This window comes from Danio aesculapii, chromosome 25, assembly GCF_903798145.1.
Source record: "Danio aesculapii chromosome 25, fDanAes4.1, whole genome shotgun sequence".
NCBI lineage: Eukaryota > Metazoa > Chordata > Actinopteri > Cypriniformes > Danionidae > Danio > Danio aesculapii.
Window position 1 is genome coordinate 7,154,533 of NC_079459.1, and position 16,298 is coordinate 7,170,830.

General features: G+C 34.5%; 1 protein-coding gene across 3 annotated transcripts in view; it reads left to right on the forward strand.

The window, feature by feature from the left end:
• The first annotated feature begins 1,611 nt into the window (after positions 1–1,611).
• Positions 1,612–16,298, forward strand: part of ces2b (carboxylesterase 2b) — a 65,503-nt gene continuing 50,816 nt past the window's right edge. Inside the window, exons 1-6 of one of the 3 annotated variants that reach the window (XM_056451619.1) lie at positions 1,612–1,728; positions 5,756–5,948; positions 6,034–6,172; positions 9,983–10,116; positions 13,012–13,165; positions 14,542–14,646. In XM_056451619.1, the coding sequence (XP_056307594.1) occupies positions 1,647–1,728; positions 5,756–5,948; positions 6,034–6,172; positions 9,983–10,116; positions 13,012–13,165; positions 14,542–14,646 (807 nt within the window). In that variant the 5' untranslated portion in view covers positions 1,612–1,646. The remainder of the gene's footprint in view (positions 1,729–5,755; positions 5,949–6,033; positions 6,173–9,982; positions 10,117–13,011; positions 13,166–14,541; positions 14,647–16,298) is intronic. The other 2 variants (XM_056451620.1, XM_056451621.1) reach the window with 2 other exon arrangements.

Sequence of the window (16,298 nt, forward strand, 5' to 3'; positions counted from 1 at the left end):
GTTATGCATATTTTGTTTCCAATTAACCCCAATTAGACACACCTGAACCAGCTAATCAAGCTGTTTTTAGGTATACTACAAACTTCCTGTGAGGTGTGTTGAACGAAGTTGGAGCTCAACTATGCAGGACACCGACCCTCCAGGACTGAGTTTGGACACCCCTGCCTTAGCCCTTCCCTATTCTCTTTAGCTTGAAGGTGTAGGGCTAAGGGGAAGGGGAAGGGCTAGATAACACTTTGTTTCAAAGGCCAAGGGGAAGGGGTAGGGGTACAAAAATAGAATTGAGATTGGGCTTAAGTAAATAATATTTAAGGAAAGGCCTGAAAGATTAGGAGTAATCCTCAAAATTTAGTTTGAAAGTTTTAAATGTTAATATTAGTTGCTTTTATGTTTCTGTGCCCTTTTTGTACAATATTTGGCCCCCTCAAAACGTTCCCCACATTGCTTAAAATAGTTACTTAAGCATTTGAAAACATTTTATTTGAAATATTTGAGGTGGTGCAGTAGGTAGTGCTGTCGCCTCACAGCAAGAAGGTTGTTGGTTTGAGCCTCAGCTAGGTCAGATGGCGTTTCTGTGTGGAGTTTGCATGTTCTCCCCGCGTTCGCGTGGGTTTCCTCCAGGTGATCCGGTTTCCCCCACAAGTCCAAAGACATGCGGTACATGTGAATTGGGTAAGTTAAATTGTACGTAGTGTATGAGTGTGAATGAGAGTGTATAGATGTTTCCCAGAGATGGGTTGCAGCTGGAAGGGCATCCGCTGCAAAAAACATATGCTGGATAAGTTGGTGGTTCATTCCGCTGTGGCGACCCAAGATTAATAAAGGGACTAAGTCAAAAAGTCGAAATTCGAAAAATTGTTTGTTTCTAAAGTTTTCAAATTGCAAGATGTAAAATCATAATTGCAAGACAACGTTCAAGTGATGAGTTGACCTTTTATGATTGTGGAAATAGTAAGAATTGTGAGATTTTGATTTTGAGAATTGTAAATTTTGCAGTTACTGATTTTATACTGTATAATATGGAAGTATGCGGTCTTGGACACAGCCAAAGACATTTCTATTGATTAGTGAGAAGGGAATCATTTTAGGCATGTTGTTTTTTATTCAAAGGTAAAAAAAAAAAAATTTGTGCTGGTTGAATAAAAGTAACTTTAAAATCGAATTTGCCAGGGGTATAAATGATTTCGGACTTGATTGTATATATGTATAATACATAATATATGTGTGTACACCTACTTTAAAATTACCAAAAGAGTTTTTAATTTTAAGTGTATTAACTTGTACGGATTAGCCTAATTGTTTACCTAAATAATAGGCTACCGTGCTAGCAAAATAAACATTGTAAATTTAAATTTCACGGTCTTTATGTTTAATTCATAAATTAGGTGTGTTTTATTAAGCATAAATATCTGAATTTGGTTCACTGAGAGAAAAATAGTCAGAATTGTGAAATAAACAAACAAATGTATCGTTAAATTCCATTTCTACTGCGACTTGAGCAGAGATAAACACGCGAGAAGGTGGGTTTAAGCAATCTGGCAACCACAGTCTCCATAGCAAAGTTCAAAGTGTGTGCAGATTATGCAATGGTGTAAATAAAAGCGTGCAGCTCGCTCTTCAGCACTCATTCTGTGTCTGTTTCCAGCATGGCGATGAGGGAATCCGCCGTGCTTTCACTCTGCATCCTGATCGCAGTGACTTTACAAAACAGCGTCAAAGCAGAGGATGGTAAGTGCAATTCACGTCTCAAAACGGACGTTATTGCTTGCACAACCTTCTGCTAACTGTCTAAACCTAGCTTTGTTTTAATGCAAGAAATAACTATTTATACTAGCTATGAAGCAGTTGTGTTTTTCTTGGTGTTTACGTCAAATATGCAAATGCACATTTTGAGGAACGCAAGGTAAATACGGTCGCTGAACTATGGTAAATTGGCGAAAGAGCAAGTAGGCGTGTCGATATGTGGTCAATCCAGTTTTTAAGGCGTGTATGTGATAAATGATCGATACTTAATCGTGATCTATATGTGCAAAAGAAAGTTGTGAATGTATAAATATGGCTCATAAATCTGCATGCATAATAGTTGTGCATTAAATGTGAAATTTAAATTATAAAAGAATTTAAAAATTATGAAAATAACAAATATAGTTTTTAGAGTATAGCTTGTATGGAATGTCTTAAATTAAATGCATATATCTCGAATAAAATGTATGTTAAATTTAAGTTATTATAAGTTAATTTAAGTTATTTCAGATAAACTTCAACATGTAGGCAGATATTAAAATGCCAACTTTATAAATACAATGTATTGTGGTTTTGGATTAATTTATTGCATGTATGAATTAGGCTTTGTGTGAGGTACATACATTTGCATGCGTAATAGTTTAAATTGCTAAAATTGAAAATAGTTTTAGAGCTTAACCTTGTATAAAATACAATGCTTATAAAATGAATACAGTTTTAAAAACATTCATTTTCTTTTCGGCTTAGTCCCTTTATTAATCTGGGGTCGCCACAGCTGAATGAACCGCCAACTTATCCAGCACATGTTTTACGCAGCGGATGCTCTTCCAGCTGCAACCCACCTCTGGGAAACACCCATTCACACTCATTCACTACGGACAATTTAGCCTACCCAATTCACCTGTACTACATGTCTTTGGACTGGGGGAAACCGGAGCACCCGGAGGAAACCCACACGAAAGCAGGGAGAACATGCAAACTCCACATAGAAAAGCCAACTGACCCATTTAAATATTAACAATGCACAATTATTTCAGATAAAGTATAGCATGTATACAGTAAATAAAATTGCAAGTAAACTAAATAAAATGTATTGCAAACTAATTTTGTGTTAATTTATTGCATAGAATAAATTAGGCTATGTACTAGGTAATAAATTAGCATATTAGCATTAGAGTATCCATTGTATAGAATGTAGAATATAAAATGTAAACATTAACATTGCAGAACAAAAAGAAAATTAATTAATGAATGATTAAAATTAATATTAACATCAACATGCTTAATTATTTCTGATAAATTAAAGCATGTATACAGTAAATAAAAATGTAAATAAATTGTATTATAATTTTTTTTGGAATAATGTATTGCATATGTAAATTAGGTTATGTATAAGGCTTTATACATAAACTATTACAATTTACTATATTAGTATAAACTTTTACTATATATACTATTATACTATATTTACTACTTTTATTATATGTGCTATTACTATAAATTTTAACTATTATGCATTAGCATGCAAAATAGTTGTGCAATTAATATAAAAAAGGGATGCATCATCAAAAATGATAAATTAAGACAGTTTATAGAGTATAACCTTGTGTGGAATATTTGAGCTAAAATGTATTGAAAATGAATAAAATTAAATATTAACAATGCAGAATTATTTCAGTGAATAAAAATGTTACTCACAATAAGTGAAATGTATTATAAAAATGTATTAAATAGTTTTGGATTAACTTGTTGCATTTATAAATTAGGCTGTTTATGAGATCATAAAAACTGCAGGCTTATTAGTGATGCAACAAATGTCAAATAAAAAATAATGAAGTAATGAATATAGTTTTTAGAGTATAGCCTGTAGAATATTTTTAAATTAAAATGTGTTTAAAATGAATTAAAATAAATACTACCAATGCATAATTATTTCAGATAATATTTTGCATGTATACATTAAATAAAAAAGTACAGAAAATAAATGAAATCTATTATAAAATGTATGAAACTGATTTGTATTAACTTATTGCATATTGAGATTAAAATAGACAAGATGATAATTTAAGACAACGGTAGTAAAGATAAAATAGGTTCAGATTAAGCACATCACGCAAAGCTTATCTAAAATAAACAGAAATAATCTAATAAAACACAACATTATTTTAGATGAACCACAGCAGACATGACTTATTTAAAGTAAAACTATTAACAAATTAATATAAAATGTATAAAATATTGGTATAATTGGTACATAAAAACTTTCATTTGACATATAACAGGCATAGCATGAATTTAAACAATGAAAAAGCAAACTTAATATTATTTGTATTCTTTGTTTAGAAACAAAAGGTGGTAAATACTATTTTAAGCATGTTAATTGTAGTAAAACATCAAAAAAGTTAAAATCTGCTGTAAAATGTGTAGGTAAATTGATGTTTAAGCTTAACATATTTCTTTGCTTAACTGAAATTGAATACCAAACAACACTGGTTACATTAAAGCGGCCCTATCATGCTTCTTTTTACAAGCTGTAAATAAAAGTCTCTGATGTCCCTAGTGTGTGTCTCAAAATACCTTACAAATAATGTGTTATTACCCTTTGACACTGCCCCTTTTAGGATCATAATTGTGCCATTTTGCTGACTGTTGCTTTAAATTCAAATGAGATTGTGCTCTTTTCAAAAGAGGGCGGAGCTACAAACAACTGTGTGTCAGCATAGTGGCAAATTCAAAAACAACTAACGTCCTATGCCAGTGTTGGGCAGTAGCGTCGCTACTACTAACTTAACTACATTTCTCAATAACGTGGTGGTAGCATCGCTACTTTATAAATCCAGTAGCTTTTCAGTAGCGAAGCTATTTTTTTTTAGTCAAATAGCACAGTAGTGGCCACACAAGCTACAACATTCAACAAGTGACAACAAGTACAACAAGTCACAGCACCAACATTCATGGAGCTGTGAGGCCGGTGTCTAGCCGATGAAGGTAAATCCATATGATGGAGAGATTGACGATTTATTCTTCTTCCTGTTTTACGATGGTTGACAGCAAACTTTTTGGTGCGTTACTGACACCTCTCACTCTGGTTGGTCACAAATCAATCATTGGGCTGACACGAGAAAGATGACTGAGGGAGAGGAGTTTATATATATATATATATATATATATATATATATATATATATATATATATATATATATATATATATATATATATATATATATAGTTTACTGTAGTTAAGGCTAAAGTATACTTCGGTAATTACTATTATTTCATAATAGTTATTAAAGACACTACAGTATGTAAGTTAGTCTAATTTAATGCTTATTAGTAAATATTTCCCTATGCTATACATTACTATAGTATTTTAAATGCGGAACACCTGGTTTTGTTGGATTTTTTTTGTTTTTGCTGTTATATATTATAATGCGTTTCTGTTTGGTACAATTTTATTTACAGTAAATAACTGAACTGAACAATTCTGCCTCAGATGATTCATTGACAGTTTTATTGATCACTAAGATATGAATGATAATTTATGTTGCTTCGATTTAAAAATGAAAATTGCAAAAGCTTAAATGTAGCTAAGCTTCTTTTGCAAAGTAGCTTTCTGCTTAGCTTGCTCCATTTCCCAAGGTGTGGCTTTTAGTGTAGTTAAGCTACATTTTAAGTAGTGTAGCTAATAGCTTAGCTCACTACATTTTTCAAGTAGCTTGCCCAACACTGTCTTATGCTACTGAGGCAGAGATCATCACTAATGGGCAGGGTTCCCTTCTGATGACACGGACAAATGGAGAATCTCAATCAAAGTGTTTCTGCAGTCTATTTTGATCAAGTGTGATTATAAAAAATACAATTAATATATTTTTATCATTAGAATCTGGTTATATTCACATGCTGGGCCACACAACTTTGTTTAAACCTCTTATAACAGTGATTTTTGCATAATAGGTCCCCTTTAAAATATATTTGAAAATATATATATAAATATATATATTTGTGCATTAAGCAGGACCTGTCTTGCAAACCAATTCTGGAGCCCTCAAAGGTCTACAGATGAAAGCAAGGGGAAAAGACACCGTTATCCATTCGTACTTGGGCATCCCCTTTGCCAAGCCACCCGTGGGTCCACTAAGACTGGCTCCACCACAGCCTGCAGAGAAATGGGACGGAGTGAGGGACGCTACAAAACAGCCGTTAATGTGAGGAATAAACAAAACTAACTTACCTTTTTTCCATTAGGACATTGAATTGTGATGTTTGTGTTGCTGTGTTTCTGCATTTCAGGTGTCTTCAGGACAGGCCGTTACTCGAAGACTTGGTAGCCAATTTATCTGCAAAAGTAGACATGGTGGATTCAGCAGAAGACTGCCTTTACCTCAATGTCTACACACCGTCTAAGCCCGGAGGAAATGACAAGCTGCCTGTAAGTGTGCTTGTTGAGCTTTTGTGAACTTTGTCGCATTTTCATATCATTTTCATGTCTATATACAGCTGAGGACAAAATTATTAGCTCCAGTGATTTTTAAATATGCCCTAAGTGCTCTTAATGAAGAGTTTTTTAAAAACTCACATTTTTAAACATAATAGTTTTAATAGGTTGTTGTAAATAACTTAATTTCTTTAGTTATTTCCATGATGATAAATATATCTTATATTTTATTAGTTAAATTTAAAAGATACTAGTACTATTCTGTGTAACCCACTGTGCAAAAACACATCCAAACAACGTCTATAATACTGATGGATCAAATATATACTACTTGACGAAAGTCTCCAAGTTTTAGGAACAGCAAATAATAACTTGGCTTCTAGTTGATCATTTGGTATCAGAAGTGGCTTATATGAAATGCAAAGGCCTCAAGATTACGCTTATTTTACCAAAATAAAATATGATCATGTCTTGATTTTTAATTATTTAATTAAGACAGTAAGGTCTGACTTTGCTTAGACAAAAGGCTTGTCACTTAACATAAATAATGTACAGTATAGAATATATAGTCATGCTGCAGTAGAAAAAGAATTAATATTGTGTATGACTCCCATGAGCTTGGAGGACTGCACCCATACATCTCTGCAATGACTTAACTTAATAAAGTCATCTGGAATGGCAAAGAAAGCGTTCTTGCAGGACTCCCAGAGTTCATCAGGATTCTTTGGATTCATCTTCAATGCCTCCTCCTTCATCTTATCCCAGACATGCTCAATAATGTTCATGTCTGGTGACAGGACTGGCCAATACTAGAGCACCTTGAGCTTCTTTGCTTTCAGGAACTTTGATGTGAAGGCTAAAGTATGAGAAGGAGCGCTATCCTACTGAAGAATTTGCCCTCTCCTGTGGTTTATAATGTAATGGGGAGCACAAATGTCTTGATACCTCAGGCTGTTGATGTTGCCATCCACTCTGCAGATCTCTCGCACGCCCCCATACTGAATGTAATCCCAAACCATGATTTTTTCTTCACTAAACTTGACTGATTTCTGTGTGAATCTTGGGTCCATGCGGGTTCCAGCAGGTCTTCTGCAGTATTTGTGATGATTGGGATGCAGTTCAACGGATGATTCATCTGAAAAATCTACCTTCTGCCACTTTTCCAAACGATCAACTAGAAGTCAAGTTATTATTTGTTGCTCTTACAACTGGGATTGACGACAAGACTTTTAGGTAGTTTAGACATGATATCAGTCAGATGTCTAATGTTTTTTTTGGGAAGGTACTATTTAAATGTTTACCAAGGTTAGTTAGGCTAGCTAGGCATATTTTGGTTAATTAGTACCAGTGTTGTGGTAGCACATTACAAGTAACGTAAGTTCATTCATTCATTCATTTCATTTTCGGCTTAGTCTCTTTATTAATCTGCAGTTGCCACAGCTGAATTAACCGCCAACTTATCCATCATTTGTTTAATGCAGCGGATGCCCTTCCAGCTGCAACCCATCACTGGGAAACTTCCATACATACTCATTCACACTCAAACACTACGGACAATTTAGCTTACCCAATTGACCTATAGCGCATGTCTTTAGACTGTTATATATATATGTATATGTATATATATGTATATGTATATGTGTATGTATATATGTATATGTGTATATATATGTATGTATATATATATATATATATATATATATATATATATATATATATATATATATATATATATATATATATATATATATATATATATATATATATATATATATATATATATATATATATAATAATTCTGACTTCAACTGTATATAAGGACTGTTGTTTTCAGGGAGTTTATCAGTGTGAGCGGCATTTATAACCTTCACCTGTAACCGTCTATTCTAAACCTTTAACCTGATTTTGCTTCAGTCTGCAATCTGATCCTTTTAAGCTGTTAAAGACTGGGGAAAGTATACATTCAAAACAACAATCAGGGCAAAAAGAGGTCTAATGTAAAGAAAACCAGTCTGACTGCATCAGAAATGGTTATTTATTCCACTTTTAAGCTCTGTCTTATTCTGGGTTGTTTGTGAAGAGCGTGGACTCTTTGTGAGCTTCATAAGTCAGTGCAAATTAGGTCACAGACAAGCAGAGGTGAGGATGATAAGGCGTGTGTAATCTACTAACAGCACAGGTGAAAAATGTGATAAGGTTTTTTTTACTGTCATATAACAGTGTAAATAACAGTGATAACTACCTGCCCAGTGTTGGGTGTGTTACCTCAGAAATGTAATCCATTACTAATTACGTCATTAATGTAGTATTTAAAATATGTTACTCCGTCTGAAAAGTATTTTAATTTCACAATATGTAACCTAAAGATCTTGTGAAGTGCTTTGAAATGTGCATTTGTATTCGATGTTTTGACGTAATTTAAACTGAAACACAAGAGAAGGTGGGGCCTAGAGTAGCCCCTCCCCTTTTAAAGAAAACAGCCAATAGCATTTGTCTTTCCTCACAGCTCTGCCAGTGAAAGTGGTGGAGCTCAAGCGCATCAAATGAAAAGCAAATGAAAAGAAGGGGCGGGGCATGTCAGATACTAGAGAGCATTTGATTGATCAGAAGAGTCAAAAACGCCATCCCTGCACATCCAAAAAATCGTTGATCCATTCAGGTGCAAGTAACAAACCTCAAGCTTTGAATGTTTATATCTTCTAAATCCAAATTTGGTCAAATTAGGGGTGTCAAAATGAATTGCTTCTTTGGTGCACCGTGATGCAGATGCGGACAATTCGGTATCAGTTCAGTGATAATCATAACTGGTCATTGTGTATCGACATCATTTATCTCATATGCGCTATGTAGCTTACCATGGTGAGGGAGGCTAGCTCGAGCATTTACAACGCTCCTACTACTTAAAAACGCAGAAACTGCACCAATTTCACTGTGTGCGTGTTTGCTGGACAGTCTTTCACTGACACTTGCAGTAGAAGCCTCTAATTTACTGCGATTGAGAGAATGAAAGTAAACTCCATTTCTCTCTCACTGTGGCCCATTTGACCTTTCCTCTCCTCTCGGCTGTTACAGCGATACTTCTGGAAACAGATACGAGCGCGAGTTTTCTCCACCGTGTCTATCATGGATCAGCTGTGATCGCCGCTGCCATTTATCACCAGCGCCAATCGCAGCCCTTTCTATTGAGCACGTGACCAAGACAAGACTCAGAGAGCGAGCGGGATATTTATAGTTGTTTATTTGTTATGAATGCTCGTGTTGCTTAAAGGTACAGTTTATATATCTGACTGTTTGTATTCAAGGACAAGATTGTATTACAAATAGTATATAAATATAAATATATTTATACATGTTAATACAAGAATTGTTGCTGTGAAGAAAATATAAATCTGTGTATGGAAAGCATCGTCAATGCACCGTGATATCGAATTGAACCGAATCGATGGCATGATAATCGTAACCAAACCGTGAGACCAGTGTAGGTTCACACCTCTAGTTTTGCAGCACACTGAAGTTTAGATATCCTTAAGACTAACATACTTATACTAACATCTAAAAAACTTTTAATTTCACAGGTCCTTAAAAAAGGGGCGGAGCTACTCTTATGTCCCATCCTCTGTTTGTGTTTCAGTGGAGATTACATCAAATTTTGAACAAAACTGCACATTTCAAAACACTTCACTGTACCGTTAAAGTGCATGTACACTATTATACACCATTTTGAATGTTATAAAAAGTGTATTTCAATTTTTAATAATTTGCAGGTTGTAGTATTTTTGATTATTATTTTTTTTTTTGCTAAAGGTTATGGTGTGGATCCATGGCGGAGGTTTCATGATGGCTTCGGCATCCTTGTTTGACGGACATGTTCTGGCTGCTTATCAGGATGTCGTTGTGGTCGTGATACAATACAGACTCGGCCTGCTTGGATTTTTCAGGTAAAATCTAATTCTGTGCATTTTGTACCTCCAATAGTTCTAAATTATATCAGTGCAGCTATTTTTTTTTGTTCAGTGCAAACTTATACAGGTGTTTGTGTAACAGTAAAAGATGACATATTGTCAGTGGTGGACAAAGTACACAAACCAAGTACTTGAGCTGAAGTGTACTATAATACAGTACATTAGTTAAAATATTATTTCAGTAAAAGTACAAAAGTGTTCTCATAGCTTGATAATATTCCAGTTGAACCACTGAAGCCAGTTGGTCTGTTTTTAGGATGTTTTTTTTTTTTTTTGGACTTTGAATGAGGTTGGAACCACACTGTCTATGGAGGATGAGGGAGCTTTCAGATTTCACCAAAAATATTTTCATTTGTGATAAACAAAAGTCTCAAAGGTTTGGAACGACATGTGCAATAGTAATTATTAGTGGTGTAAAGTAACAAATTACAAATACTCAAATTACTGTAATTGAGTTGTTTTTCTCAGGAGTTGTAATTTATTAAGTCGTTTTAAAAATGTGTGCTTTTACTTTCCCTTGGGTACATTTTAGTGCTGTATCAGTACTTTTACTTCACTCCTTTCCTTCAACCTGCAGTCATTACTTTATTTCATTCTTGTCTATGGTGATTAGAAAAATCAATGCTGTGATTCGTCCAATCAAATCGCACATAGAGGGGAAAATCACCTCATAATAAACAACCTCAAGACATGGGCGATTTATAATTGCAGCAAACTGTTTGGAAGGATTAAATGTGTCCAAGAAGATGTCCAAAATCTTTAAACGCATTGACCCAGAAACTGTTTAGATGCATGTCACTGATAAGAAGATGACCGATGTTTACCATATGATGACCGAAATGGCCTTAAACACCCAGCAGGCACAAGACGTCAACATGACGCCAGATTGCCGTTGTGTCCAAACTTCGTGGGGACATAGCAATTTGTTTGGAAATGAAAATTGGATTGACGTGAGAACTCAACTTCAGGCTGACATCAACGTCCAACCTAAAATCAACCAAATATCAACGTCTAATGATATTACAGCTTGACATTGTGTGGACGTTACCACTATGACGTCTATCAGATGTTGGATTTTGGTTGCCATATCTGACGAATAAATGTCAGTATTTGATGTCAATATGATGTTGGTTTAAGATGTTGGCTCGACGTTGGATTTTAGTCACCTAAAATCAACCAAATATCAACATCATTTGACGACGTTATTGGACGTCAAAATAATGTTGTCCTTAGATACTGGCTGGACATTAAATTTTGCTCACCTGACATCACAACCTAAATCTAACCTAATATTAACGTCTTATGACGCTGTGTGCCTGCTGGGCAATAACTAAATGCACTACAGAATGTTACGTTTACACACATCCACAAATTACATGTAAATGCATCAGCTTTTCACAGCGTAATACTCACTACTCTTGAGTACTTTTGAAAGGTCTACTTTTTACTCATATTTTGAGTAATATTTACAACAGATACTTTTACACTACACTCTTAGAAATAAAGGTATGTGAGCTGTCACTGGGGTGGTACCTTTTGAAAAGGTATAAATTTGTACCTAAAATGTCCATATTAATACCTCAAGGGTACATATTAGTACCTAAAAGGTACAAAAGTGTTCCTCTTAATTTTTAGGTACTAATATATACTTTTGAGGTACCAATATGGACCCTTCAAGTACAAATGTGTACCTTTTAAAAAGGTACCACCCCAGTGACCGCTCACGTACCTTTATTTCTGAGAGTGTACTTGCACTACATTTTTAGGCAAAAAATTGTACTTTTATTTAAGTATGATTTTTCAGTACTCCTTCCACCACTGGTTATTAATAGCATGGTAACACTTCACAATAAGGTTGTATTAGTTTATTTGGGGTAATGCATTTAGTAACATGAACAAACAATGGACATCAGTATTTGTTCACATTAGTTAACCTTAGTTACAGATATTCATGGTTTGTTCGTGTTAACTCGCAGCGCATTATCTAATTAAACTGATTCTTAAAAAGCACTGACACAGTTTCAATCGACTTGACACAACCTTTAAATACATGTTAAAAACATTAACTAATGAAACCTTATTGTAAAGTGTGACCAATAGCATCATTAGTAATTAAAAAGTCTTATTTTGTATATTAGTTCAGCTATATATATAGAGAGTTGAAGTCAGAATTATTATTAGCCCCCCTGTTTATTTTTCTCCCCAATTTCTGTTTAATGGAGAGAAGATTTTTGCAACACATTTCTAAACATAATAGTTTTAATAACTCATTTCTAATAACTGATTTATTTTATCTTTGCCATGATGACAGTAAATAATATTTGACTAGATGTTTTTCAAGACACTTCTATACAGCTTAAAGTGACATTTAAAGGCTTAACTAGGTTAATTAGGTTAACTAGGCAGGTTAGGGTAATTAGGCAAATTAATGTATAACGATGGTTTGTTCTGTAGACTATCTGAAAAAATATAGCTTAAAGGGGCTAATAATTTTGTCCTTAAAATAGTTTTTAAAAAATTAAAAACTGCTTTTATTCTAGCCAAAATAAAACAAACAAAACTTTCTCTAGAAGAAAAAATATTATCAGACATACTGTGAAAAATTTCTTGCTCTGTTAAACATCATTTGCGAAATATTTAAAAAAAGAAAAATCAAAAGGGGGCTAATAGTTCTGACTTCAACTGTATATATATATATTTATATATTTCATTTGTCAGTCCATGTGTCTGTGGACTTTGAACTCACCTGTAATCTGCTTGAACAGTCATAAAGTCAATGTTTTCTGATCTCTGATTAGTGCGATTAATAGATTGGAGTCCAGGTTTTAGGTCTCTAATGATGTGTGTGATGAACTTCTGCCCTTAATTTAGTACCGGAGACGAGCATGCGCCAGGAAACTATGGTCTTCTGGATCAAGTAGCTGCGCTTCAGTGGGTTCAGGAGAACATCCACAGCTTCGGCGGAGATCCTGGATCAGTGACCATCTTTGGAGAGTCTGCTGGAGGAATCAGTGTGTCTTTACATGTGAGGAGTCAAAATAAGTAGCTTCTCTGAAAGGGTCATCTCTTTGAAATTTGATCGTTTAGGTTTTAGGTGATTATTAAAGGGATAGTTCACCCCAAAGATGAATATGTATTTGCTATTTGCTTGCCCTAAAGTGGTCTAGTGTTGGGCACAGAAGATATTTTGAAGAAAGCTGAAAATCAAAATCCATTGACTTTGATAGTAGGAGAAACAAATACCATGGAAGGTTTCAAGCTTTCTTCAGAATGTCGTCTTTTGTGTTCATCAGAAGAAAGAAGAATATGTTTTATGCTCAAATATGTTTAGAGCAGGCGACGCGATGGCGCAGTAGGTAGTGCTGTCGCCTCACAGCAAGAAGGTCGCTAGTTCGAGCCTCGGCTGGGTCAGTTGGCATTTCTGTGTGGAGTTTGCATGTTCTCCCCGTGTTCGTGTAGGTGTTCCTGTTTCCCCCAAAGTCCAAAGACATGTGGTTTAGGTGAATTGGGTATGGTAAAATTGACCGTAGTGTATGAGTGTGTGTGTGTGAATGAATGTTGTGTGGATGTTTTCCAGTGATGGGTTGCGTAAAACATATGCTGGATAAGTTGGCGATTCATTCCGCTGTGGTGACCCCAGATTAATAAAGGGACTAAGCCAAAAAGAAAATGAATGAATGAATGTTTAGAACAAGTGGAGGGTAAATGATGAGGTTTAATTTTTGGGTGAACTATACCTTTAACGATTTCAAAATGTGTTTATATTGACATATTTCACTATATATATTGATATTCGCTATTGATATACAAAATTTATACATTTTTTATTTTGTTTAGTGTTTCATGTTTTGGCCAAAATATTGATCGAGTGAGTGATGGATTGGTTGATTGAGGGGGCGTTTACATGACAACAACGTTTTTGAGTGCCTAAAAGTGCAAACTTTTTGCAAATGCACATATTTAAAAATTCTATCTATCTATCTATCTATCTATCTATCTATCTATCTATCTATCTATCTATCTATCTATCTATCTATCTATCTATCTATCTATCTATCTATCTATCTATCTATCTATCTATCTATCTATCTATCTATCTATCTATCTATCTATCTATCTATCTATCTATCTGTGCATCCGTCCGTCCGTCCATCCATCCGTCCATCCATCATCTATCTATCTAACATCGATCTATTTACATTTTCTTGTAGTTTTACTTAAGAACTTTTAAAGTAATAGTAATAATACTTTTTTGTTTACAGTGTATACAGTGTAAAATTTATTTTATTTTACATTTGTAATTTACTGATTTGGCAAAAATATGTAAATTTTTTACATAAAACATTCTAATACAAGCAATATTTAGCATTGTCTTATTTTAATATGTATATTTTTTCATAGGTTCTGTCTCCTTTGTCTGCAAACCTCTTCCATCGCGCTATCGCAGAGAGCGGTACAGCTGCAATGGAGGCAATAATGAATCTCAACCCACTGCCTATCGCTCAGGTCTGTTACAGCTTGTTTTCTTTGACATTTTTTAGTAAAATGTTTCCAATTTAACAATATTAATAACAGGAAGGTCAGTTTTTCAGCTTTATCATCTGTTTTATATGCAAAATAATGCCAATTTCACTTCTAATATTGTCCTTATTCAGTAGTTTTATAGAATGAATAAATTCACCAGTGAATGAGTTTTAGACTACATCATTGAATATAATGCAAGAAGGAATCTGATAATGACAAATGTCTGATTTCACCAGTGAATGAATAAATATATATTGGCAGTGACTAATTGGTGCAAAACAAATGCAGTCAAGGCATTGATCACTTCACGTTCTCCTATGAATGTAAAAATAACTAATATATGTAATGCAAAAGAAATGCACATGTCGTGAGCACATAAAACACCAATTTATGGCAAGATACTTCATAAGAACAAAACGCACAAAAGACAAAGGCTATAAGCTTACTCTCTGTCAGAGTCCTTCTCAGACTCAGATTTTACCGCTATGATAGTGCGGGCCAAAAACTACTTAAAAATCTTGCTCAAGTCGGGCCTTTTTTGCGCTTACTTCTCATCTTGGTCATCAGATGTCTCCTCACTGCACATCTTCACCGCATTCACCTGGGATGATATTTATGCTAAATAAACCAGACTTCATAAATGCCAAGACGTCTGCTACGCGTATACAGCAGCTGTGCGCTCCATGGTTTTATTCAATTCAATTTTATTTATAAAGCACTTTAAAACGACACAGTTGACCAAAGTGCTGACAACAGAGAGTAAACAAACTTTAAAATACAAATAAATAAACATAAAATGTCAACATCTCACGCTGTGCTAAAAGCCAAATTGAACAAGTGGGTTTTAAGAAGAGATTTAAAAACCGTAATGGAAGAGGCTTGTCTAATATACAACGGCAACTCATTCCACAATTTTGGTGCTGCCACAGCAAAACCCGATCCCAAATTATGTATCATTCACAAAATGTTTCAACGCTTCGTAGAAGACAACAGCCATCACATTACTTTTCCAGTGTTGTGTAAATTGGCTAGCATCTACTCTAGAAAATGTGCATGGAGCGACCTAACTGACACCTGTTTGATGAAATAAAGTTCACTTAAAGTTTGTAAATCATTGATGCTGACATAAGAAAAATAACATTTAAATTACTATCAATAATCCGAGGGCAGTTTTATTTGGCGAATCCACCTTTGTGTGTAAAACCATGTAGCCCTGTAGTTCAGGTAAAAAAATCACATGATCAGCGCAGCGCAACTAGTTGACTTCAATCAAAAAGCGTCACGGCAAAGCGTTAAAGGGGTGGTCCACAGTGTATTTTTAAGGCTTGGTTGGGTTTGTAAGATGCAAAGCAATGTGTGCTCATGCTTCATTTGTAGAAAATCACGTTATACGTTTTTTTCATATATCTTACTTTGATAATATTTAGCTACTCTGCTAACATGAAAACGACTGTCATATTTCCTAGTTCCTCCAAAAGGCCCGCCCTCAAGAGGCTCTGATTGGTCTGCTAACATAATGTGCTGTGATTCGCGGATCAGCTCCACAAACACGCGCTTTGCCTCTGCTATGTAAATAGTGTCAGTCAGAGTAGCTGTTAGCAGTATCAGTATCAGTTTGAGACTTAATTAGACAG